Raw genomic sequence first — 25,205 nt, forward strand, 5'->3', positions numbered from 1 at the left:
ATGCCCTGTTTGTGAACACAACTCCCATTCACCTGATGAAGGGGGCAGTGCTCTGAAAGCTTGTGGCTTATGCTACTAAATAAACCTGTTGGACTTTAACCTGGTGTTGTGAAACTTCTTACTGAGCCTGTATTGACAAAGGCTGCATGTTGGAGCTGCACTAATGGAGCGTCAGGGAAGAAAGCGGACCCTTAGATTTCATGGCTGCTATGTTGGAGCTGGACAAGGAGAGAGAGAGAGATCATGTTTTTATTAGGAGGCCCTCAAGGACTATGTTCCAAAGGAAGTGGGAGACATGCTGAGGGAGCTTAGTGCCCAGAGTCTAGTCCAATTTACTTGGCAGCAGAAACTTGAGAGAGTTTGATGGTCTCACTCAATGGTCAAGACCAGTGAGCGTATCTTCACATGACACGGATGGCACAATGACGCAGTGGTTAGCACTGCTGCCTCACAGCACCAGGGACCCAGGTTCAATTCTAGTTTTGTGTCACTGTCTGTGCAGTTTTCACATTCTCCCCTTGTCTGCATGGGTTTCGTCCAGGTGCTCCAGTTTCCTCCCACAATCTAAAGGTGTATGGGTTAGGTTGATTGGCCATGCTAAATTGCCCCATAGTGTCAGGGGGATTAGCTGGGTAAATATGTGAGGTTATGGGGATAGGGCCTGGGTGGGATTGTGGTCAGTGCAGATTCGATGGGCCAAATGGCCTCCTACTGCACTGTAGGAATTCTTTGAGACATCTCCTGCCCACCATTCCACCAGCCTTGCGTGGTGCTCAATAACCCCATCACCCCAAGGAAATCTGTCTGTATCTGGTAGGGGAAATTTGGTATGTCTGCGATGACTTTCACCAATTTTAGGGTGGCACAGTGGTTAGCAGTGCTGCCTCACAACTCCAGAGACCTGGGTTCAATTCCTGGCCTTGGGTCACTGTGTGGAGTTTGCACATTCTCCCCATGTCTGCGTAGGTTTCCTCCAGGTGTTTTGGTTTCTTCACACAGTCCAAAGCTGTGCAAATAAGGTGGACTGGCCATGCTAAATTGCTTCTTAGTGTCCCGGGATGTGTATGTTAGAGAGATTAGCAAGGTAAATATGTGGGGTTTCGCGGATAGGGCCTGGGTAGGATTGTTATTGGTGCAGACTCGAAGGGCCGAATGACCTCCTTCTGCACTGTAGGGGTTCTATGATCACTAACCCAGCAGTAATTCCTGGCATTCAGGTTCACTCCTAACACCCACATACACTTACTTCTCGCATGTCCAAATAGCCTCATACCCAGTTCTCACAGACCTCCAAAGAACAAAGAACAACACAGCACGGGAAACAGGCCCTTCGGCCCAACGAGCCCACACCGCCATCTTAACAATGTATTTTTCCTACACCACCCTTGACCCGTGTCTATGCTTATGGGGATATGCCAGGCCATGAGGTTACAGATTGTGGTCGAGTACAATTCTGTTGCTGCTGATGAGGACCTCATGTGGACCTCAGCACTTCATGGATGCCCAGTTTTGCTGGATCTGTTCAAAATCTATCCCATTTAGCACGGTGGTAGCACCACACAATACAGTGGAGGATATGTTCATTGTGAAGATAGGAGTTTGTCTCCACAACGACTGTGCAGTGGTCACTCTTACGAATACTACTGATATTCTTATGGACAGACGCATTTGCAGCAGGCAGGTTGGTGAGAATGAGGTCAAGCATGTTTGTCCCTCTTCTTGGTTCCCTCACTACCTGCAACAGAGCCAGCCTAACAACCATGTCCTTTAGGTCTCAGCTAACTGAGTTTTGTGGTGGTTCTTCCGAGCCACTCTTGATGACGGACATTGATACGAGAACTGACAATGGTTTCATCATTGACTTTTAATTCCAGATAGTAATTGAATTCAAGTTCCACCCTCCACCATGGTGGAATTTGAACCACAGTCCCCAGAGCATTTCCCTGGGGCAATTTTTACCTTTGGATTACAAGTGCAGTGACAGAACCATTAAGACTCTTCTGAGACCCTGTAATGATTCTGTTTTATTGAACAGTCTCAACATTGCCAATCTGGCCTCATAACTGAAATTTCTCATGCCTGGAAGCACTGTTATAAACCTCTTCCGCACTCTCTCCAATGTGTTCACATTCATCCTATGACACCCAGAACTGTACACAATATACAGCTGAGTGGCTGAGATCTAATTATTGCTATAACTGCAATCTCCAAAATTACCAAAGACCATCACAACAGAATCAATGTAGGCCCTGTCCTGTGGATCTCTTTTTGTAAAGTCATGTAATGCAATTCTGGAGTTAACAATTGTTCTGTCAATGACATGGCATCAGTGGAATCCCTTTCCCAACACCAGTGTGTACTGATTTTTATTCTGTAAACTTGCTTGAGCAGGTTATTTCTTATGTTAACATGTGGGGGCGGAGGTGGATTTGATAAGACATGGGTCAGGTAGGAGGCTCTGGTTCGGAGGCAGACTGCATTAATCTAGCACCTACAACATTAGTAAGTGTACCAAGGCACTTCACTGATATAACACTGACAACTAGCTCACAGGAGGAGACAGAAAGGGCTAGAGTTTGGGCTCCAGCTAGGGCCAAAATGGAAGGCAGCTGGAAGCTAAGAACAGCTGTGTCAGCTGGAGTGGTTTGACAACTCCATCCTGCCTCCAGACCATGTTCGTGGAAGGGAGTTTGGCAGCCAGCAGGGCTACCTGACTGCAACAATTGGACACATTAAAGACCACTGGACCAATTAAAGGAGGCTTTCCAGTCTGGTTTCTGCATGTGGTAGGGGCTGGTTTAGGTCCCCGAAGATGGCGTCCCAGCAGAATTAGGCCAGAGGGCCAGTGTTTCAATCAGCCCTAGAGGCACTTGCTGAGGTGCAGGAGCAGCCAGAGGTCACTCTCCTCCCTCCCACCCCGCAGAGTGGGGGTCTGGAGAGAGTAGAGATTGGAAAGTGCAGAAGGAGGTATTCAGCACATTGAGTCTACACCTACTCTCCAACAGAGCATCTTACCCTGGCAATCCCCCACTCCCATGTCTGTAACCCGCTTATATACATGGCCAATCCCCCCCCTAACCTGGACATCCTTGCACACTAAGGGGTAACTTACCATGGCCAAACTACATAACCCGCACATCTTTGGACTGTGGGAGGAAATGCACACAGACAGGGGGAGAATGTGCAAACTCCACACTGACAGTCACCCAAGGCCAGAATTGAACCCAGTTCCCTGGCGCTGTGAGACTGCTGTGCTTCCACTGTACCATCATGCCACCCCAACTTCTGATTGGCTCTCAAAGCTGGAAGACCACTCTGTCTCCAGGCTAATCAAGGGGACACAATGAAAATCACAATGACACTGTTCCTGAAACTCCTCTCTCCTCAGCCCCCGCAGAGAATGGGGGCACCTTCAAAATCCAGAAGCAGTCGTAGCTTTTGTTCCTGCTCCATTCCCCTACCACCCTCCCTCCTCCTGGCCCCCCGCAACCGTGAGGCAATGCTAGCCCACAAGAGGTATTGAGAAGTGTAGCTAAAGAGGAGGAGTGTTTGAAATAGGGGGGGAGAGAAGGAAATAAGGAGGGAATACTAGCTTAAGGTGCAGAAAGCACAACAATCATTTTTAAAAATTATTTATGATTACCAGTATGCTTACATTAACACTGCAACGAAGTCATTGTGAAAATCCCCTGGTCGCCACACTCCAGCGCCTGTTCGGGTACACTGAGGGAGAATTTAGTATGGCCAGTGAGAGAATTTAGTATGGCCAGTGAAGCTGTGGTAGGCACATTAACCAAAAACACTGTCACAAAATCACTGATATTTTGCCCTCTCTCTTGTTGGAAAAGATCACGCACAATAGAAAAGAACATTGTAGGCCATGGGAGACTAGGACCCCAAACGTCCAGAGCCCTTTGGGTAAGGTGATGATCTGTACTCTGGGGCTGGTTGCAACAGAACCTGTGACACGTGACTTTGCTGGGAACATTGAGGCTGATAGTATTTTCTTACCTTATAGCCCTCCTCAACTCCCAACTCCTCATCACCCTGCAGATGGGTAACTCAGTTACTGGAACTGTCCATATCTTAGACGCTAGAAAAACCTTTGTAGAGATGAGTCACTGGAGACAAGTAGGCAGCAGCCAGGCCAAGGGGAAAAGACAGTTCATGTGCTAGCCTTCCAGAGGATAAGGGCACAGACAAATTCTAATGCAGAGGTCTCAGAGGAAGACTTTGTTGCAGTAGCAAACAGTGCAGTAAAGTGCTGATGAGAATGCACACTGAGATGCTGGTGCATTGACTGACCTGTCACAGCCTCCCATCATAGTTAAGCAGCATGAAAGAGCCTGATTCCAACTTGGCAGAGGAGATGGCGCAGAGCTTGCCTTCTCCACTGTTTCTAGAATCATGAATCATGGAACCCCTACAGTTCTGCAAGAAGCCATTCAGCCCATTGAGTCTGCACCGACCACAATCCCACTCACGCTCTATTTCCATAACCCCACATGTGTATTCTGCTAATCCCCTGACACTAGGGTCAATTTAGCATGGCCAACCAACCTTACCTCCACATCTTTGGACTGTGGAAGGAAAGCAGAGCACTCGGAGGAAATCCACGCAGACACAGGGAGAATGTGCAAACTCCACACAGATCCAAGGCTGGAATTGAACTTGGGTCCCTAGCGCTGTGAGGCAGCAGTGCTAACCACTGTGCCACCATACCACCCATCTGTCCGATCTCCCTGATTGCCTCCAGACCCATAGGTGCTGTCACCGTAAGTGTTACCATCTTTGTGTGGACAGGTCAGTAAACCCTACTGCCATGAAGATGCTGCAACACTTTCTGCTGAATTCACCAACTCACTATAACATCTCTAGAAACATTCCAGGGTGCTGTGAGAGACTTTTCAATAACACAAGCTGTAAATAACTTTATCTGCAAGTTGGGAGTCTAGCCCTTTAAATAATGCTAGTGGTGAATCCCTCTTGTTCTTTGGAGTGGCAGATTAATATGTTGAGTGCAGTATCACATCAGCCAGTAAACCTGTTTGACGTCATAATTTGCAATTGGCAGATTATGACGTCCAGGCCACGTATGGCACAATGGCACAGAACCTTCCCAGCATGGAGTGTCGCTTGGAGCTGTGCCGGAACTGGTAAATACTGCATCCTCTTGAGCAGCCTGCAGGTTCTGTAGCACAGCTCCAACACTGCTACAAATCTGAGTTTCACACCCTGAAACACCTTTCAGTTGAGTCTATTCAGTTTGGAGAGTAAGAAAAAGGATTATTGAAGTAGAATGTTCAGGGACTGAGGAAGGAAGGAAGACTCCAAGACTGGAATATGGTTAGAAAGGGTCCAATTCATATTTTGTAAGTTCTAGTTCTCAGTTTTAGCTGTAGGTTTCTGTTGTGGACTGTTTGTGGTAATGGATTGGGACTAAGATTGATGGACCTTGAGCCTAGCCCAAGACTGTCAGAATTGAAAGAAAAGCATTTGGAAAGGAGCTGAACACCTTTTCATCAACGAGAGCAAACCATTCAAGAGGGTGCACAGTACCTACCAGTTCTGGCACAGCTGAAGCAACACTGCAGGCTGGAAAGGTGCATGCACAGTTGAGCTGTGTACGGCCTGGAGGCTCCCCAGGCAGAACGTGACATCAAACAGGTTTACTGGCTGACATGATACGCTGTTTAAAAATAGGTGCACTAATATATTCATTTGCCACTCCAAAGAACATGAGGGATCCACCATCGAGAGCAAGCTGATGCCAAGTGTCGACAGTAGAAGGAATGCATAACAACCTGAGTATCCCCATCCACCCACTCCTCCAACCACCATCTGCCCCACCAGTGACAGAGACTGTAGGTCACACATTGAACTCCTCAGGCACCTGAGAACTCACTTTTGCTGTGGAAACAAATCATCCTTGACTTTGAGGGACTGCCTACGAAGGAGGATGGATCAACCTAATTATAGACCTACACCAGGTTGTGTTTGACCCACATTCTGTCTTTGAGTGTGATTCTTTGTTTGGAACATAATTTGTAACACTTACTGTGCCTCACCCACAGTGATGTACAGGTGGAGAAGATACACTTTATGTTTGGAGGCATAAAGGGTTAAATTATGAAGACAGTTAGGTAAATTTAACTTGTGCTCCTTTAAAATAAGAAAATTGAGGAGGGATCTAAAATAAAAAAAAATGAGAAGGGGTCTGAGTGGGTTAACATAGAACATAGAACACAGAAAAGTACAGCCCATTGGCCCTCAATGTTGTTACCGAGCTATGTCCGAACCCAAGATCAAGCTATCCCACTCTCTATCATTCCGGTGTGTTCAAATTATTAAAATTAATATTAAAATAATGTTATAATAATGTTATTAAAATGATAAAATTATTTTCTAGGATAAACATGGAGAAATGATTTCCTTCGGTGGAGGAATCCAGAAGGAGGGACAGTAATGTTAAAATTAGAGGCAGAGCATTTCAGAGAGAAATTAGGAGGCACCTTCTCATCCAAAAAGTAGCATGAACCTGGAACTCTCTTCCCCCGTAAGATATGGGGCACTAGGCTGAGAGAAGCTTTCAAGACTCAGATTAATAACTTTTGTTAGGTAAGGGCATCATTTGCTCCCAAATACCTCAATATTCAGACAGCAGGAATTACGGGAGACTGGAATAACAAATAGTGTGCAAACCCATTTCGTGTAAGATCTTAAATAGCCATCAGAAAAATGACTTCTATTTCATCTATTGGCCTGGATTTGAAGCATGGAAACCTGGTGGAAAGAACATTGTGTTCTAATGATGTAGGAGAGTATTTCTCCAGTCTGACCTCATCTGAAATCTTTCTTTCTCTTTGAAGCTGGAAGGATGTATCAAGGGAGAAACTCAAAGTGTTGCCTTGGAAACATCTACTAAAGAAGAAGCACATTGGACATTACAACGCTGCAATGGACCAGTGACACTCCACTTTAAAGCAAACTTTGACGGTAAGCAACTTGCTAATCCACAGGGATTGATTGGGCAATTCGTTAGGTCCAAGAATCCAAAGTAGAGAGAAGGTGAGAGAAAGGGCAGCCACCTTGTAAGCAAATGTTTCCTTTGATATTTCATTCTTGCACCTGGCCAGTTTATTCAAAACACAATACACTTCACAATTTTTTTCACACAAGCGATATTTATCACAAAATAAAGCACTTTTCAGGCTGTTGCACAGCCACTGTATGTGCAGCTAGGCCAGAACATTGCTTGTAAGAATGAACTGAAAGACCCTAATTGTCTATTCGGATCTATCTGTTCATGCGCTGTCTGCTATTGTTCATACCCCAATCAAAAATATTTTAACCACAATTGGACCTGTCTCTGAAGTGTCTGTTTTGAGTACAATATGGGACACACTGAAACCTCTCCTCAGGTTTCTTAAAAAGCCCAATATCTAAAGGTCTGTCTTTCTTAGACTCCCATGTCCAAAATCAGTAGATGGAAAATAAGTGGCGTTTTGTGGCAAACTATATTTCACTGCACCACAGGCCATGTGATCCAAGTTGGAACCCAACTCTGCTGTCATTCTAGGCTAAGACATCAGGCTAGACATAAAGCAGGGAAACAGGGTAGATGATTCTTCTTGGCACTGAAATCAAGGCCTGGGTTTTAACCTGGCAGTGAATATTGTGTGGAGGCAGATGTTTTGTTCAGCCCAGAAATCACAGAAGAACATGAGCTGGATTTTCACCTCTGGGTTAGAAAACACAAGTTGGGACAGTTCCCACATTAGTCAATCCGAACCCGTCAGTTCCTACCATATCTGCCATATTTTTATCTCCGCCATACGTGAGCAGGAAAAGTTTGGATCTGCCATCTCTGAGCAGACCTGAGGCAACTTTGGAGAAATGCAGATGCTGAGGCAGGCTGGTTAGAAGGCTCATCTCAGTCTTGGGGATATCTGTCCACCCACATTTTTCTTACACCCCTTCAAATCCCCACATCCCCTCCATGTCCCTCATCCTCCATGCTCCTAATGCCCACCATACAAACTTCACACCCCCGTATAGCCCCAGGCAGTCCTTATGACACCCATATCCCTCATGCCCTTCCCTTTCCCCTCAAACTCCCACACCTTCTCCATGCCCTCCACCCCATTTATGTGCCATAGCCAATCACCCAATATTCATTATGGACAGACCTCAGGAGCCATATAATATCAGTAGCCTAAATGGATGTGCTGTAAATTAAACCTTCAATAATCTAATAAAGCTGCCACTCAAATGCAAAGTAATTGATACTGCACAAAAAAAACTTCACACCCTTTGTCATAAAGTTAAATCATTGGCAATAATTGGCAAGTGATCATTGGTAAACTCATGCATCTGTTCAGAAATCACACCCAAGACATCCCTTAATCTGTTAAAACTGTCAATCAAACTGTTTACACACCACCCACTGATCAAACGCCTCATCAGATTTTGAAACTGAGCCAAGTTTTCATAATGAGCTCAGCTGTAAAACAGATCTTTACAGCTCCATATGGCCTGTCATTCAAAGAATTCCAGGATGGCGGCAGGAAGCCCCCAAGATATCGTGAGGAGAATTTAGTTGAGATGGGCTGGTGGTTGAGGTGGCAGGGAGAGCAGGCAAATTATGGTGAGCTGCTGCTCTTCCCGGCCCATAAGCAGTGCTGGAAAGGCACTCACCCTCATTGGTTCAGTCCCTCTCACCTCTTTTAAGCTGCTGAAACTCCTAACACTGAGGAAATCCAGCCACTGGGGGTTAAAAATTGCAGGACGGTGAAAATGAAAGGGCCTTATTATAATATTTAAATGATCAAACTGCTTCCTGCAAGTTTGTCATCGATCTCCCTGACCACCATTAAAATTGAAAATGGGTTGTTTCAAAGCAGGGGAAAATTTTTGTTTCAGATTTTTCTTGCATTTGACATGACCCCCGACCAACCCGTTCCTGTGTTTGAAAACTCAGTTCCAAAAATCCACAATGATGGTTTTCACAAGGGACATCAGTGAACCTTTCTTTAATGCAGCTACAAGATCTTATCTCAATGTCTGCTTATCTGTGAAATTGTCACCTAACTAGTACATTTTGAAACTAAGCCAAGCTTTCATAATGAATTCAGCTGAGTGTCACATGAAAAAGAGATCAAAATGAACCCTTTCAGACTCCCTGCTGTTGCTATTGGAGTCCATGGAGAAGGAGTAGGATGATATGTAGGTTGAGTAAAACAATGTGTACCTGGAATAGACAGCCAGTATCTGAGGTGAACAAGGACAGCTGTATAAATGAATGTATACGGTACAAGAACTCCACTGACTAAATAGACAGTGCTCAATGACTACCTGAAATTCTCTGCATTGAGTCATAAAATCACAGTTTCCATCTTCTTAGAACCAATGGATGCCATTGGCGGTGATTCGCATTAGCTCTGGAGGTTCTGCCTCGACATGTTTCACATCGAGTACCAGTTCTTTGTTTGTAAGCGTTAGGCCTGAAGGGAAAAAAGAACAAATTTTATCCATGAGTGTTTTGAAAATGCTACAGAAAGTTTTGCTTGTGCACTCAGGCATGGATACAATTTTAAGTTTATTAACCTGCAAACCACAATGAATGAAGTTTTAGTTGCAGGTTGAGGTGTGAAAATCCTTATTAAAGGCTGTATATTGAATTTGATAACGTACACTGGAGCATGAAAATGTTTCTCAAAGGTGAATTGTGGTCACACTTTCTGCAGGGAAAACAAGCTGCCCTACAAATCGGGGACAGCACCAGGCAATAAATGCATGCATTCTTTTCAGCCTTTCAGCAGTTAAGTTGGAATGAATCAAAATTTAGTGATTGCCAGCGAGGAGCTCCTGAGCTGGCAGTGCTGCTTTGGAAAACAGAACCAGTAGTGCGTACTTTTTCTTTATCTACCTCAAAATGAACTCCTCAAATTTTAGATTCGGAGAACTGGACTGAATGGAAGTCTTAGAATTCCTTTGCTCTGAGGAGGTGCTCAAAGGAAAACTACCTCTTGAACTTAATTTTCCAGCTGAAACACTTTATGATAAAGTTGGGATGTGTGCAACGGCACGGAACAGTGACACATCACACTTGCGATTCATCAAGCAGAGGTGTTGCGTTTTTTGACTTTACAGGAAAGTGGTGCAGTCATGTGCTTTGCCAGAAGCAGGGAGGGAAGATTCTATAGGCTTGCCATTCTACAGTGCTGTTAAGTGCCCTCTGGTTTATTAAGCAATATTGATCGACACCTTGCAGATGGTCCAATCTTTCCTTTTGGGTGGGAGATAATGCTAGATGATGGAGAGGGGGAGGAGGAGGAGGGTTGGAAATATAGGGGGCCATTCTCCCAAAAGTGCTGAATTGGTAGGACAAGTGTTCTGGATCACGACTGTTTTTTCAGTTCAGCTTCTCACTCGAATCTTCACACTCTGTGCACTGCAGAGATCACAATCGGGAATCTCATTAAAAACTGGATTTGGGGGGAAGCCTATTCACACTCAAGATTGACAGCTCTGGAACTCTGCGTATGCGCAGTAGTCCTGATCTGTCAGTCTCCCCGTTTGCTGGCCGGCGCAATTGCTGGCCAGCCCAGGACCACTGCAGTGCTGCCCCTCCAGCCACCCCGCCACCCCTGTCCCAGAGCACCCTGATGTCCAGACCCCCCTTCCACTGACCTTCCCCCCCCCCTCACCTCCCTCCCCAGGGGTCAGACCCTCCCCCACCCCCCCCCCCCCCCCGGGAGCCCCCCAGACCGATCCTCATGCAGAGTGGCAGCGGAACCCCTCCCAACCCCACCAATCATCCCTAGGCCCTGCCCACAATGGGCCCCTGCCCCTTGGCACTGCTCGATGCCTGGTGGGCAGTGCCTGGGCATGGGCACTTTGTCTTCTGGACAGTGCTGGGGCACAGGCTGGCACTGCCAGGGTGCCCATGCCCAGGAGACACCACTCCCCCATCGCCTGACCCGCACCCCCTTAAGGACCCCTTCTTCACTCTGGTCTAGTCTCCCACTAATTCCCCGAACATGGGGAGCTACCCTAAACGCCGCTGGAATGAAATACTCCTAGCAGGGTGAGAGATACTATGGAGGCCGACATGGAATGGATAATCACATTGAAATGACATTTAAATTATATTTAATACATACTCAAATTACTTACCTCACTTCCTGCCGGACGTCTGCGTGTTCCCAGTGGCGCCATTTTCTTCTGGTTGGGAGATGTGCGCGGGTCATAAATACTTGTGGGGAACCCGCAAAATGGCCGACATGTGCATTTCCCAACCCCACCTGCCAGAAAAATTGTGGGTCGCAATGGGAGAATCGGGCCCACAGAATCCTACAGTGCAGAAGGAGGCCATTCGGCCCATTGAGTCTGCACCAAGTACAATCCCACCTACGCCCTGTCCCCATAACCCCACGTATTTACCCTACTAGTTCCCCCGACACTATGTGGCAATTTAGCATGGTCAGTCAACCTCACCCACACATCTTTTGGACTGTGGGAGGTAACCGGAGCACTGGGAGGAAACCCACACGGACACAGGAAGAAAGTGCAAACTGCACACAGACAGAAATAGAAATGTTGTTTAAATTCAACAGAGGTAACTGCTAAGAGGGAGCAAATTACCAAACTGTGTATGGATTGGGTGATAGTGAGTGCAAACTTCTCTGCCATGTTATAATTGATTAGGAATTGTACATTGTGATCTATGCTTTATTCTTAAGGTTACAAGAAACTACTAAAAGATTTGGAAGATGGCAGTATCATGTCTGGAGATTCCTTTTACGTTCGAGCCAATCTGAATATTTCTGGACAGATAGACAACTGTTCGCTGTGTGTGAAATGCGACGAGATTATCCACGTTTTAGACACTATGCACCAGGGCAAGTGTGAATGGCTGTGTGCTCAAGTCGATTTATTCACTGACAAAGACTTGGAAAAAGGCACCATTCCCAGTTACTGCAGGTAATTAGGATCTGAGTCCAATGGGTCACGCTTAGAAAGGATATTTCAACTCCAGATAATATTACCATGACAAGCTGCTTTAGACAGTTACATAGGTAAGATGGATATAGAGGGATATGGGCAAATGTGGGCAATTGGGACTAGGTTAGGGCTTCCAAAACAAAAAGGCAGCATGGACAAGTTGGGCCAAAGGGCCTGTTTTCATGCTGTAAACCTCTATGACTCTGTGACCTTGTCCAGAACAGCAAAACCAGAGGATGCAGCCTATGCTAGACAGGGAAAGAGTGAGGGTGTGAATTCACAGATTCCTGCAGAAAGCAAATGGTAAGTCTGTGGAACAGACTCCCTAGGGGGATGATGGAAGCAGATAGTGTTGACTCATTCAAGTGCAAATCAGATTTATTTCAGAAAATAACATTTTGGGATATAGTATGTGAGTAATTTGAGACATAACAAGATAAGTGAAACATGCTTGGGAGAAACAAGGTGACTTTGGATCTATGATTCCGAGAGCTTTCCACCACTGAGACTGTTGTAGTCTGGTAGATAGAGATTGATTGATGTGATAGGTCAACAATACCAATATTGTTGTAGCATATGACTACCAAGACAAATCTGCTTGTTAAAGATTACTTTATTTCAGAGTGTCATTTTGTTCTATATATCGTGATTTTTTTTATTGTAACCGCAAAAAAGTGGATATTTACTTAAAAGGGAAACATTTCCAGGACTATGAGGAAGATGCAAGGGGAGTGCTCTTTTAAAGAGCTGGCATGTGCATGATCGGCCTCCTGTTGTGCAAGCTGGAGGGGCCTTGATCTTTTTCACTTAGCAATCCATATGCTCCTATCTTACCACTACCAGAAAACCAGTTGAGGAGCAAATTTCTGGGATGTTTGGTGACACAATTTGGTAAGTACGTTGAACCCTATAGATCAGAAATCTTCCAGGTGCCATCCCTCCCTTGTCTGCTGTGTTTGCTGATCTCAACTGGAGCAATGTAGCATCAAGGACACAAGAAACAGTAGGGGCAGGTACAGCAAATACCTTGCTAGTTGGGACATACGAGGTACTTCAACAGATGGGTGCAGTGCTGTGCAGAGTGAAGCTGTACAAACACCATGAAAATGAGTACCAAACATGCTATTACATTCATTACTTAAAACAGAAATAGGTTGAATCATGATTGGTAAGGGGATCAAAGGTTACGGGGAAAAGGCAGGAGAATGGGGTTGAGAAACATATCAGCCATGATTGAATGGCAGACCAGACTCGATAGTCCGAATGGCCTCATTCTGCTCCTATATCTTATGGTGTTATTATAGGGAAACACAGCAGCTACTTTGCACACAGCAAAGTCCCACAAAACCTGAACACATCTCTGTTGGTCTAGGGTTAAACTGGCCAGGGAAATGCAAAAATGCACCGGCTCTTCTTTAGATATTGTCTTGGAAGAGCAGGCAGGGCTTGAGTTTAAGTATTGCACTGAAATGTAAGGCGAAATTATGTGCTCAAGGCTTTAGAGTGGGGTTGTACCCATGGCTTCCTGACTCAGTGATGAGAATGTTATCACCAAGTAAAGGCTGCCACCTAATAGTGTTGTATTCCTCCTGCAGTTGCCATGTAATCAAAATGTACAGTGCACAATAGGCTCATAAGATATAAATGTGAACTCTTCAAAATCCAATTTTTAAAATTTCTGCAGAAGGCAGATAGTGCTGAATTCCCAATTATTTCCTCCGTAGCTTGAAGGAGTCAATCTGTCAACAGTTACAACATGCAAAACACATCACCTTAGTGAAAGTCACCAATAAAGGCCTGTGGAGAAAGGTCAAGTTAGGACAATTAACCAGTTAGGATGCATTGGATAGCACACCAGAAGAACAACACATCTGGATTGGTTAATGAAAACTGCAGAGCTCGGTTGCCACCCCATCAAAGAGGCATGTAGAAATTCGGCCCATCATGCCTCTGCCAGCTCTTTGAAAGAACAACCCTATTTCTTTTCCTGGTTGAAACATATTTGAATATTAAAAATGAATGTAGCACCATCTAGAGGAAAAGCAAAAGCAGGTCAGCAATTAGAAGCTGAAACAGAATTTAATATTAACTATTTCCTTAGCACCTCATCCCTTTCAAGAATACTTGCAGTAGAACAGCAATGACTTGGATGAATAGTCTAAGCTCATTAGAAAATGGCCTTGTTCAAACTGACTAAATATCTATTTAGGCATCAGTGTTTTTTTATTAATCAATACACCATTTAATGGGAGATATGATTTCTGGTACCTTCCTGGCAAATAGGTGAGAGAAACAACTGAAATGCTAGTGTTAGCAACAAAATAGGTATGTCTATTTTTTCATTCATTCATGCCCTATATTGTATATATGTAGAGGGAGAGAGAGTGAGGCAATCTGCTTTAAATTCATAACAGCATTTTTTCGGCCATTGACAAACACATTTCACAAAGTGGCACGTTAAGATTGCACAAAGGGAGGCCATTTAGCCCTTAATGCTTATGCTGGCTCTTTGAATGAGCTATCTAACTAGTCCCACTTCTCCTTGTTCTTTCCCCTCAGCCCTGCATATTTTTTCCTTCTTGAGTGCTTGCCCAATTCTCTTCTGAAAGTTACTGTTGAATCTATTCCCATTGTCCTTTCGCACAGTGCATTCCAGATCACAACAATTCCATTGTGGGAACAAAACTTCTTCTCATGTCCTTTCTGGTACTTTTTTTTCAAGAGCTGGTCAGAATCATTCTGGTTCAGTGTTGAGTTTATGGAGTGATGAGTGGTCCACTAACACGCATGGAGTCAATACTGAACAACAGCCAGTCAGGCCACATTTTCACTGAATCCTTTAGACTGATGTTTCTGATTATGACAGCAAGGTAATGCATTGGTGTAGGATTGTGAAGTCATTGATTAATTGTGTTTCTTTTATATAAACTATTGCTTTTATGCCTTTTTGTGTTGCAAACAGTTAGATTTAGTGTGTTGTAGTTATATGTACATGTTGGTTTCCTCTCTTAAGCAGAGTAATTTGTGTGAGATCACAATTGTGGTCTCCTTGCTGAACTGTTAGCTGATCAAATGAGGTTCAAGATAGTGAGTGTGTGATCGTATCACCCATCCAGACACACAGTCTTCACACAATGCCAAATACCAAGCAGCTTAGGCCCACACAGCCTAAGTGCCTTTTGTACTGAAAAATTGCAGTTTCACACTGACACAAAAGAACCTAAACACAACTGCAGGATAATGATGCAGCATTTTACTAAGACATTTAGAAGGCATTCCATATGGTTGCAAGAGACTTGTTAGAAAAATTTAGGCGTGTGTGTCAGAGAAAATGGATAGAAAGTTGGTCAAGAGAAATAAAAAACTAACTTGTATTTTTATAGCATCTTTCAAGGCCTCAGGGTGTCCCAAAGGGCTTTACAACGAATGAAATATTTCTGAAGTGTAGTCTTTGTATTACATAAGAAAGAAAGAGTTGAGAAGAATGAAGTAAGAAAGATTGGGCGAGATGTGTGCTTAGGGTTAGTGCAGGATCCACCTTTTGTTCTCGTCTGATGGAAATCTTGGTCTTGGGTACAGGGAACAGAATCTCAACATTTGGTGTTGCAAAGGCAAGAGGTTTTGAAGACACTGAAGAGAGATGTTAAAGACTTCATTAACATATAGGCAGGTCCGCAGAATGGAGAAACAACTGCAGAATCAGTTTCATGTGAATGGGAAACAAGCACTGAAGTACACACTGAATGAAAAAAGCTAAAAGAAGTGAATGGCCCACAGTTGAAATAAATAATCTCCTAAAATGTGCAGATGTGGGTAAATAACATCATAAAAGGCCCTTAACAATTTTAATTTTTATAAATAGGGCATGGGCTGCAACAATAAGGAAATAACAGTATCTATATAAAGCTTGGGGTTAGGCCTGATTGTAAAACTCTTGAAGGGATGGCACGGTGACACAGTGGTTAGCACTGTTGCCCCACAGCACTGGAGCCCAGGTTTGATTCCTCACTGTCTGTGTGGAGTCTATGTGTTCTTCCCGTGTCTGCATGGGTTTCCTCTGGGTACTCCGACTTCCTCCCACAGTCTGAAAGATGTGCTGGTTCGCTGCATTGGCCATGCTAAATTCTCCCTCCCTGTAACCAAACTGGCACCAAACTAGCGACTAGGGGATTTTCACAGTAATCTCACTGCAGTGTTAATGTAAGTCTACTTGTGACACTAATAAATAAACTTTAAGCTTTGACAGTCAATTTTTTTTTTAATATAGACTTACATTAACACTGCAATGAAGTTACTGTAAAATCCAATCCACTTTCTTCCCAGTTTCCTGTATTTTTTATAACTTTTAAAAAAAAAAGTTGTTCAAAGAAAATGAAAAAAAGCATACAATTGTTTTTAAACACCCCTATGAGATTTTTCCCCCCCTAGTTTGCTTGTAATCTGTCTTGGGAATTAGTTTGCAATTTCTGGAGTTCCCCATTAGGACAGCCCATTCCTGGCAAACTGACAGCTGGTTCCCTCACACAGACAAGTTGTATCAAAACATCTGGCTCTTTCTAAGTAATTTGCCTCTGGTAGGAATTTGTGCTGATAGTTTGAATAAAGCACCACTTCAAACCTGTAATATTTATAATACAGAAACCAGCAGCAACAGAGCAACTGCTATTATCCCAGTGTAGCATTTCCATCATCGTGCCCACCCCAGTCACAATCCATAGCTTTCTGATTGCACAGAGAGAAAGTGATGAATTTAAGGTGGCAAGTGATGAATCAGAAGGCAATTTTATCTTTTTTGATATGAATGTGTGTTGATCCCTATCCGTTGGGAACAAGCAAACGACATAAAAAATAATGTCCCTTAGGAACCTATCAGCTGGAGGTAGACAGCTGCAGATTTTTATTCCAGCCATATTCAGAATTGTAGTCAGAAGAGATGAGGATGGTGATTTGTGAGTGATCTAAACTACAACAGCATTATCAAAGGTGAAACATGCCGAGACAGCTAGTGCTCAGCCCATATCCTATGTGTCTAATCCTTGGCCTTCGTCATTCTGTTCCAGAGCTCAGCAGCTACTCCTGGTGAAGATTCAGAGATTGATGTACCGCAGCAGCAGAGATGAGACAGACAATCAATATAGCACACTCCGAGGATTATGGGTCTGTCTTTCTTTCGCTCTGAATAATTTATACTGTTTCATACAATCAATTTCCATTAAGTGAATAACCTATTTTGCCTCAAAACTTCTGCCATTTATCTAAATTGTTGACATTACAGAAATCTATGTATGCTTTGGTAAAATACTTAGTACGTATTGGAATACAGAGAGATAATGCATCAAAAACGTCAAATCCCTTGTTCTAATTTTATGTTTTGTCTATTTTGAATAGTTTCTAAGTTTCCATTCTGAGACAAGGGCCTTTGCTGTATTTAAGCTCAAACAGGCTGTTTTGCTTTTGAAATGAACTATAATCAAGCTCATTGAGTGATGTAAATATTGTTTCATTATTTAGAAGTGAGATGTTACAACAAAATAAGAATTTGGTAATGGAAAGGGGCCACCAAGAGCTCAGCAAGACATCTGATTAGTTGGGTTGATCCATTTGATGCATCAACCCAACTAATTCAAATATCCTCCTACCTATTGTGTTCCTGTCCCGTGATATTTGATCTCTTAGCTGTAGAGAAAAAAATTGTCAGGTTTCTTCTTAGGCGTAAAAACCTCAGTAAAATCTCAAAGACTTCCACTTTTCTAAAGAAAAGGCCAGACTCCACTTTCTCAAACTCAATTCCCATTGTAAATACCAGGGTGTGTAAAATCTTTAATAAAATGATATTAGAGAGAGTAACAATTTAAGTAAAGTTCTCAGCTGCCAAAGTACAACACTGCTGGACACATCAGTGGCACTTGCACTGGCAATGAGAAGGTTAACAAGCCTGCATCCCTCAATATGTTCTTTAACTGATTTGAATGGCATGGACACAAGATGGAAAATGGTTTTGAATTGTCAATAATTGACTTAATGCACACTTTCATTTGCTCAGGATTCATTAAATGGGGAATTCACTGTGTTGTATTCTGTCATTCTTTGCATTTCTATATTCTGTGGATACAGATTTTTGCTGCAATCAATTAAATAAACTATTGAATTTTTACCAAAATATTCAAAATTGTTATGGGCTGCCCTCCAGCTGTAAGCATGTAATGATGCATGCAGAATAATAGATTGGTAGGAGGGAACTACAAGGTACTTACAAAATCGAAGGATTGAAATAATGTTATAAACCATGAGAGTAAAATCAGTTTAACTTGTCCAGTGAAGCAAGGAGATTGTGCAATTTATTTAAGCCACTGTAGAACTCCCAGGAAACAATTGACTAGATACCGTGAACCCAGCCAGCTCACCTAATTAGCCTATTTAATGAGGTTTGTGATTTCATATTTTACAGAGCTTTTTACAACCTGAAGAACAACAGCCCTCCATCGATCCCAAAGCACCCCGTCTCTCACGGGCAAGCATCTTCTTTGGTCAGATTTTTCAGGTGATTATTCCATGCACTTTGGAGGCATCAACCATTACACCGAATTATATTGCATTTATAGTACATAAATAGACCATTTGGCCAATTGATTTTTCTTTAATTCTTTGGTCTGTTGTTGCTGACAAGGTTTGTTGCCCATCCCGAATTGCTATTGAGAAAGTCCATGGCAGTGTTTAAGGTTCTCACAAATTATTGCCTCTCACCCCTCAGCATAATTTTCTATTCCTTTCTCCCTCACATGCTTCTCCAGTTTCCCCTTAAATGAATCAATACTATTCACCTCAACTACTCCCTCTGCTAGAAAATTCCACATTCTCACCATTATCTGCCTCAAGTCAATTCTCCTGAACTCCTTGTTGAATTTATTAGTGACTGTCTTATATATTATGAAACCCCAACGAGTAAAAACAACTTCTTTATATGTATCCTATCGAACAACTTCATAATCTTAAAATCCTCTATCAAATCATGCCTCAACTTTTCAGAATAGAGTCCCAATCTGTTTGATCTTTCCCAATGGATTTAACTTCGTGGCCCTGCTACAATCCTTGGAAGTCACCTTTCTCTTACAATGTTTTGTCAGCATGCCATAACATTGCTGTGAGTTGAACTTTTTATTGTGTGTATAGCAGAAAAGTGGGTAACACAGTGGACTGCTGCATCCTGGGTGTGGGATGGTGTCACTCTTAGCTACAGTATCTTGCATTAGAGACCATACAGGAACATTGGAACAAGGGAAGGCTATTCAGCCTGGAGCCTACTCTGCCTTATACTAAATTATGATCGTTTTGTAATTAAATTCCATTTATTCACCTTAGCTCCATATCCCTTGATATTCTTTGTTGATTGACAAGACGATCACCTGAGGCTGCCACAGTTTCTTGTTTCTTCCAAAAGGGAGTAAATACAGAATGGTTCAAATCATTACACTCAGGCGAGAACTTAGAGTAAGTTAATCCTCAAATAGTAAAATACTGATGTTACAAATAATTAGGAAACGGTAAAGATAAAATCACATCCCGATGAGTTAAAATGTCTTCTTTGAAATATACTTTTTCTATTGTTAATTAAATAACGAGGGTTTTGGATTTAACAGTTGAGGATCTACATTGCATGAACCAGCTACGGTTATGGTATCACAGTTCATACACACCAGAATGAGCTGAACAGCTTATTACACTAAACTGAAATCAAACACGTGAGTGAAATCTCCAGGATTTAACTAAAGGTCTCTGAACAAACAGTTGTCAGTCAATCAAATTCAAAAACCCTGTGGTTAGAAAGGATTCAACAAATATATGTTCACATCAGATCAAAGTCTTGCAAATCCAGTAATGCTTTAGCATAGTATTATTTGATTGAAACCCGGGACAAATTCTCTGGGTGTTGACTATTTTACTGGTTAAGCAATCTAACTCAGACCGGTAGTCTGTCCTCCATTTTACATATAATTATGCTACATAGAATTTACAGCACAGAAACAGGCTGTTCAAACCAAATAATCATTGCCAGTACATATATTGCACACCACTATTTTCCCATTTTCATGTAAACTTAACAGCATACCTTCTATTCCTTGCTCCATCATGAACTAATTTAGCTTCCCCTGAAATACATATATGCTATTTACCTGAACCACTTCTTGGGAGTAGTGAGTTCCACACTCTAACCATTCTGTGTGTAATTCTGCCTTATTAGATTTATGGTGACTATTTTATCTTTACTTTAACTTATATTTGGGACAAGGAAAATTAGCTTAATCATAACTCTACATATCTCAAAACGGAATGGCATAAAATGGAAACACTTCCTTTTTTTGACAATGGAAGAAAGTCTGCTTTTATCTCAAATGTAATGGTTGAAAGCACACCTCTTAAACAAAAAAAATTCAATCTGTCAGTTACTAACTTAAAGAATGGCATGGCAAGATTTCATGACTAAAACATTTTTCTGTAGAAATTGACTAAAGCTGTTTTGACGAAACACTTTTCTTGTAGGTAAGTTATATTTCAAAGTATAGAGAGGAACATTCTCCATTTATAGTAATCACCCTATCACACTTCCCCCGGAATTACAGTCCTATTAGTAAACAGTCCATATGTGCTCCCAGTATCCCCACTTCACCAAATGGTAACTTCAGTTGACCGTCTCCAGGTGCTTCCTTCTGTTTTCAGAGAGTTCCTTAAGTCTGCCACCAGCAGTAAAGCCTGTTCTGATGATTCTTTTTCTCCCCTGGCCATGCCAAGTCCAAACACCTGAAAACTTTAAATGGCTGCAGAATGTGTCTCTTAGACTAGAGACGATCCCTCCACATACAGCTCTGGTAGCTTACAAAGTCAAGCACCCATTTTTCTCTGCTGACTACACAAGGCCTCTCTGCCTGTCTTTGATATTCATTAATTTGTGGGGAAGCTTATAAGCTGATCTCAAAAATGGCTTCTACCCTCTTCCCCATTGTAACATGAAATATTGCATTGCATCTAAGTAAATATGCCAGTCAGCTACTTCTGTCACAAGTCCCTTTCACCTTAGAAGCACAACTGTTTACAATACACTATATTCAACACTTTTCTCGGACTTTGGTGGAACTCATTGTCTACTCAAATTAAATTCAGAAATTGCTGCCATTGTTTCCAAGGATAAATAATGACACCATCTTCTCAGTAATGTAATCCATGCCTTTCTTTGATATCTTACAATCAAACCACCCAGGCTTACTGTCAGGCAGGCTGCAGACAGGTCACATGACACTGTTCATCTGCCCCTAAATTTAAAGCTACTGGTCTAAAATATAATAATCTTATAACGCTCATAATTGTAACACTTCCGTAAGATGTGCAAAGTTACTAAAATGAGTGTCACCTGTAATAGTGCGAAGTGACAGCTTAGTTACAGGCAAAAGTTGCTAGAGCAGAAACTGTGGATTGTATTTGAAAGGTCTAATTAAATTCCAGATAATTGCCTGAAGAAGGTCACTTCCTTCAGCGAATCTGAAAATAGCCATCTTGTTTCTTTTTCCAGCCAAATCCTAGTATTAGGCTTGATGAGAGGTTTTGCAGGGAAAGACAACCATAGTTTCTGGAAGAAATTTGTACTTGAATCACTACAGGAACACTTAGCCCATTATTACCTGTTTAGTTTTCACTCTGCTATTTCTGTAGTGTTTTCATGAAAGACCACTGTGAGCCCCTGCTTAACATAAACTTTTCAAGTACAATGTTTGCTAACAAGAGGTCAAACAGAAAGACTCGTTGTTGTATTTAGCCTACTGCACATGACACTTAATCCCTCTAGACTTCAGAAAGCCTCATTAATAGATTTAGTTTAGTCAATCTGGTGTGACCATTATTGGAAAGAAACACTTTCAAATTAGACTGCATGTCTTCCCAGTGCCCTGACCAACCCTCAGTCAATATCATTTTGAAAGTATATTATTCATCATCATCATCACATACCGTCCATAGGAGCTAGCTTTGTCCAAATTGGCTGCCATATTTCCTTTATTGCAGTCATAACTATGGACAGAATTTTATAGGCCCCAAACGGCGGGTTTGCAGGGAGGGGAGAGCCTGTAAAGTTCCCAGATGATCTTCCTGCCCATCTCTGAGCAATCTGCATGTTTACGAGGGACCATGGAGGCCCAGGGCAGATGCTTGTCCTCACACCAACTGAGGCCGCATGGGCAAGGGCCATTGCCTGCTGGTGGGGCGAGTTCAGATACAGGTGGATGCCCAGCAGCTAATCCTGCTTGGGCAGGAGATGTGAGGTAGGTAGGTGCCCCCATTATTGGCTCCTTTCCAGTTTGGGCATACTCCCAAGTTCTGGCCCAGAACTAGTGCTTCCTCTCTGTCTGGATTTTCGTTATGATCCCCACCAGCACCACACCCATCACCCCGCCCATTCTGTCCTCCCATCCCTGCCCTGCCATGACACTTCAGACTCACCTGGTCCTGTGGGCTTCAGTGCTTGGACTGGTGGGACTACTTATAGTCCCAGCAGTGGCCACCGCTCCCATTGGTGTTGCTGGGACAGAACATCCTCCCAAGTGAGGGGCAGAAGTCCTGCCTCCTGCCAATTAATTAAATGGCTAGCAGGGATGCTTTGATGAACAGGCAAATGTCTCCTGCTGACTTTTTCTGTAGCGAAGTGGGAAACTTTGCCATCCAAACAATCCCACCCAATATTTCAGAATTAATTAATTTGCTATGAAGTTGTTTGGGACATCCTGAAATGATGAAAGGTGTGATATAGAAACACAAATTCTTCTTCTTTCTGCCGTTTAAATGAGTGAAAAATTGCCAGTTTTATTAGATACACAAATAAAAAAACAGCTTTCTAAATACATTCCCTCTCCAATCCTTTGCTGAATAGCAACTAGGAATTCAGTGAGACTCTTGTTTGAGTCTAAAGATAAGTAACAAGTAGAACCATGATGAGTGGAGACTTGGCTTTGTTTTCCACAGACACAAATAATAGCACTTCAAAAAACAAGTAGGAAGAGATTAATCTCACTGACTCTTGCTTGCGCACACACAAACACACAACTCTTGCTGTTTTACCTCTTGCACATTCTCTCTCAAGAGGCTCTGATAGGCTGAAGCTGCACTCTGCCTGCCTTTCGTACAATTCCAGGCAGAGATCTGCATTTCTGCTTGATAAGATACGAACTCCTCACTAACTACTACTGAGTTTATTTTGCTTTCCTCTCAGATGAGGCACTCTATCATCCACTGGGACCCTATGAAATGTGACCTGGAAGATGAATATTCAAAGATGAGATTCATATCTAGATCTTTGGATATTGCCCTGAATGGGTTCATGTGAAAGGCTGTGCTGTACAAATGTTACCCCCAAATTGTCATCTGGTGTTCGTTTCTCAAAGTTTGTCAATAGAAGTCAGGTTAATGACAACTACTTATTTTTATGTTGCACCGTTAAAACAATAAAATGAGCCAAGGAGCTTCTACAGGAGTGATATCGGACAGACTTTGACACCAGGAAGGAGAAGGTGATATTTGGGCAGGTTCCCAAATGTTTTTGCCAAAGAAGGTCATTTTTAGAAGTATCTTAAAGGAAAAAGATTGAAGCAGATGGGTTGAGAAAGGAAATTCCTCAGTTTATGGCCCAAGCAATTGAAGGTGTGAACACCAGTGGAAGCCCAGAGGAAATTTTAATTGAACTGGAGGAGTGCAAAGTTCTCAGAGAGTTATAGGGCTGGAGGATGTTATAGAGAAAGAGAGGGATAAGGCCATGGAGTGGTTTAAAAACATCAATGATAGTTTTAAAATCGAGATATTGCTGGACTGGGGGCTGGGATACATCAGTGAACCTGGGGTAGTGGGTGAACGGGACTTGATTACCATTCTTCAGTTTAATATGTGCTGGAGGGATCTGTCTATAGTATTAATATAACAAATACAGATCTAGAATTTGCACTGAAAATTACTGGGCCAATTTTATTAGTAATCTTTCTTTGTATGATTTGGCTTTGTAACATCTTTTTACCTTTTCTCATGACAGTTTGTTAGTAGGTCTGATAATAAGTACAAGAGAATGAACAGCAGTGAGCGCGTACGGATTGTCACCGGATCCCCATCTGGCCCAGCAAAAGCATCTTTTGAAACTCTGAAATTCTCAGCTGACAAACAAGATGGTAATAAAATGACCTGCATTTATGTAGTGCTTTTCATGACCTCAGGATGTACCAAAGCGTTTTCCAACCAATTCAGTACTTTGTGAACTGCAGTCATTGTTGTAATGTACAAAACGTGGCTGTCGATCTACAGGCAGCAATTAACCGGATTGTCTGTTTTGGTGATGTCTAACTGTTAGTCAGGTACTGGCCTTTGTTAGTCCTTTGCACAGAAACCTCTATGACTCCTGTATGCAAACTAAGGGGAGGATTTTTCCTGTCCCAGCAGCTGCGGGAATCATAGTGGCAGGTTGGGAGGGGGTGGAATCGTGAAAAGTCTGTTGAGCTCAGGCGGGATATTCCAGTTTTGGGGAGGAGGGGGGCAGTGGCCAGAAAATCCCGCCCTAAGATTAATTTGTCTACCCCATTTTTTTTGTTGTCATTGTTGTTGAAGATGTGGATACAGAAAGTGACATCAAGAGGAGTTTCAGCTTGATCCCGTACAGCCTGGTTCATCCACATCACATCCAGCAGAAACGCCCTGTATTGTTCTCACCCACTGCACTGGCCAAAATGCTTGTGCAAAAGTTACTCAATTCTGGAGAAGCCATGGAGTTTGACATCTGCAAATCAGGTGAGGTTGTGTCATGTCTTGGTTGCAAATGTTTCAAGCAAACAATGAAAGATGCTCACTGGGTGACAACACTAACACTTTTACTCAGAACCGAGTAAACAGAGAAACTGTTTGCATTGACACAAAGGTCAATAAGCTAGTGACACAATTCTTCAGGTAATTTGCAAAACAAATGGTGAGCAAGACGAGGAGAAAGCTTTGTCAAACAGTGAGTTATATTCGAATCAAGGCTTACGGGAGCTTCAGTAGTAACTTTGAAAAGGGAATTCGATATATATTTGAAAAGGAAAATTATTATATTTGGAAAGGAAAAATTTTCAGGCTATGGAGAAAGAGACTGGGGTAATGGGACTAATTATTTTTGGATTTCTGAAAGGATTATTTGAACGGAA

At 42.7% G+C, this 25,205-nt stretch overlaps 1 protein-coding gene and 1 long non-coding RNA gene across 2 annotated transcripts in view; one reads left to right on the forward strand and one right to left on the reverse strand.

Moving 5' to 3' along the window:
* The window catches only part of card11 (caspase recruitment domain family, member 11), a 225,878-nt gene that overhangs the window by 185,056 nt on the left and 15,617 nt on the right, over positions 1-25,205 (forward strand). Inside the window, exons 18-23 of the mRNA XM_080206404.1 lie at positions 6,870-6,996; positions 11,745-11,985; positions 17,067-17,163; positions 18,455-18,547; positions 24,068-24,200; positions 24,634-24,813. Of these exons, the coding sequence (XP_080062530.1) occupies positions 6,870-6,996; positions 11,745-11,985; positions 17,067-17,163; positions 18,455-18,547; positions 24,068-24,200; positions 24,634-24,813 (871 nt within the window). The remainder of the gene's footprint in view (positions 1-6,869; positions 6,997-11,744; positions 11,986-17,066; positions 17,164-18,454; positions 18,548-24,067; positions 24,201-24,633; positions 24,814-25,205) is intronic.
* LOC145354861 (uncharacterized) overlaps positions 1-25,205 on the reverse strand; it is a 118,717-nt gene that overhangs the window by 23,334 nt on the left and 70,178 nt on the right. The window contains exon 3 of the long non-coding RNA XR_013888910.1: positions 9,355-9,503. This is a non-coding gene — a long non-coding RNA (uncharacterized LOC145354861). The remainder of the gene's footprint in view (positions 1-9,354; positions 9,504-25,205) is intronic.

This window comes from Carcharhinus amblyrhynchos, chromosome 18, assembly GCF_965287045.1.
Source record: "Carcharhinus amblyrhynchos chromosome 18, sCarAmb.v2.hapA, whole genome shotgun sequence".
Classification (NCBI taxonomy): domain Eukaryota; kingdom Metazoa; phylum Chordata; class Chondrichthyes; order Carcharhiniformes; family Carcharhinidae; genus Carcharhinus; species Carcharhinus amblyrhynchos.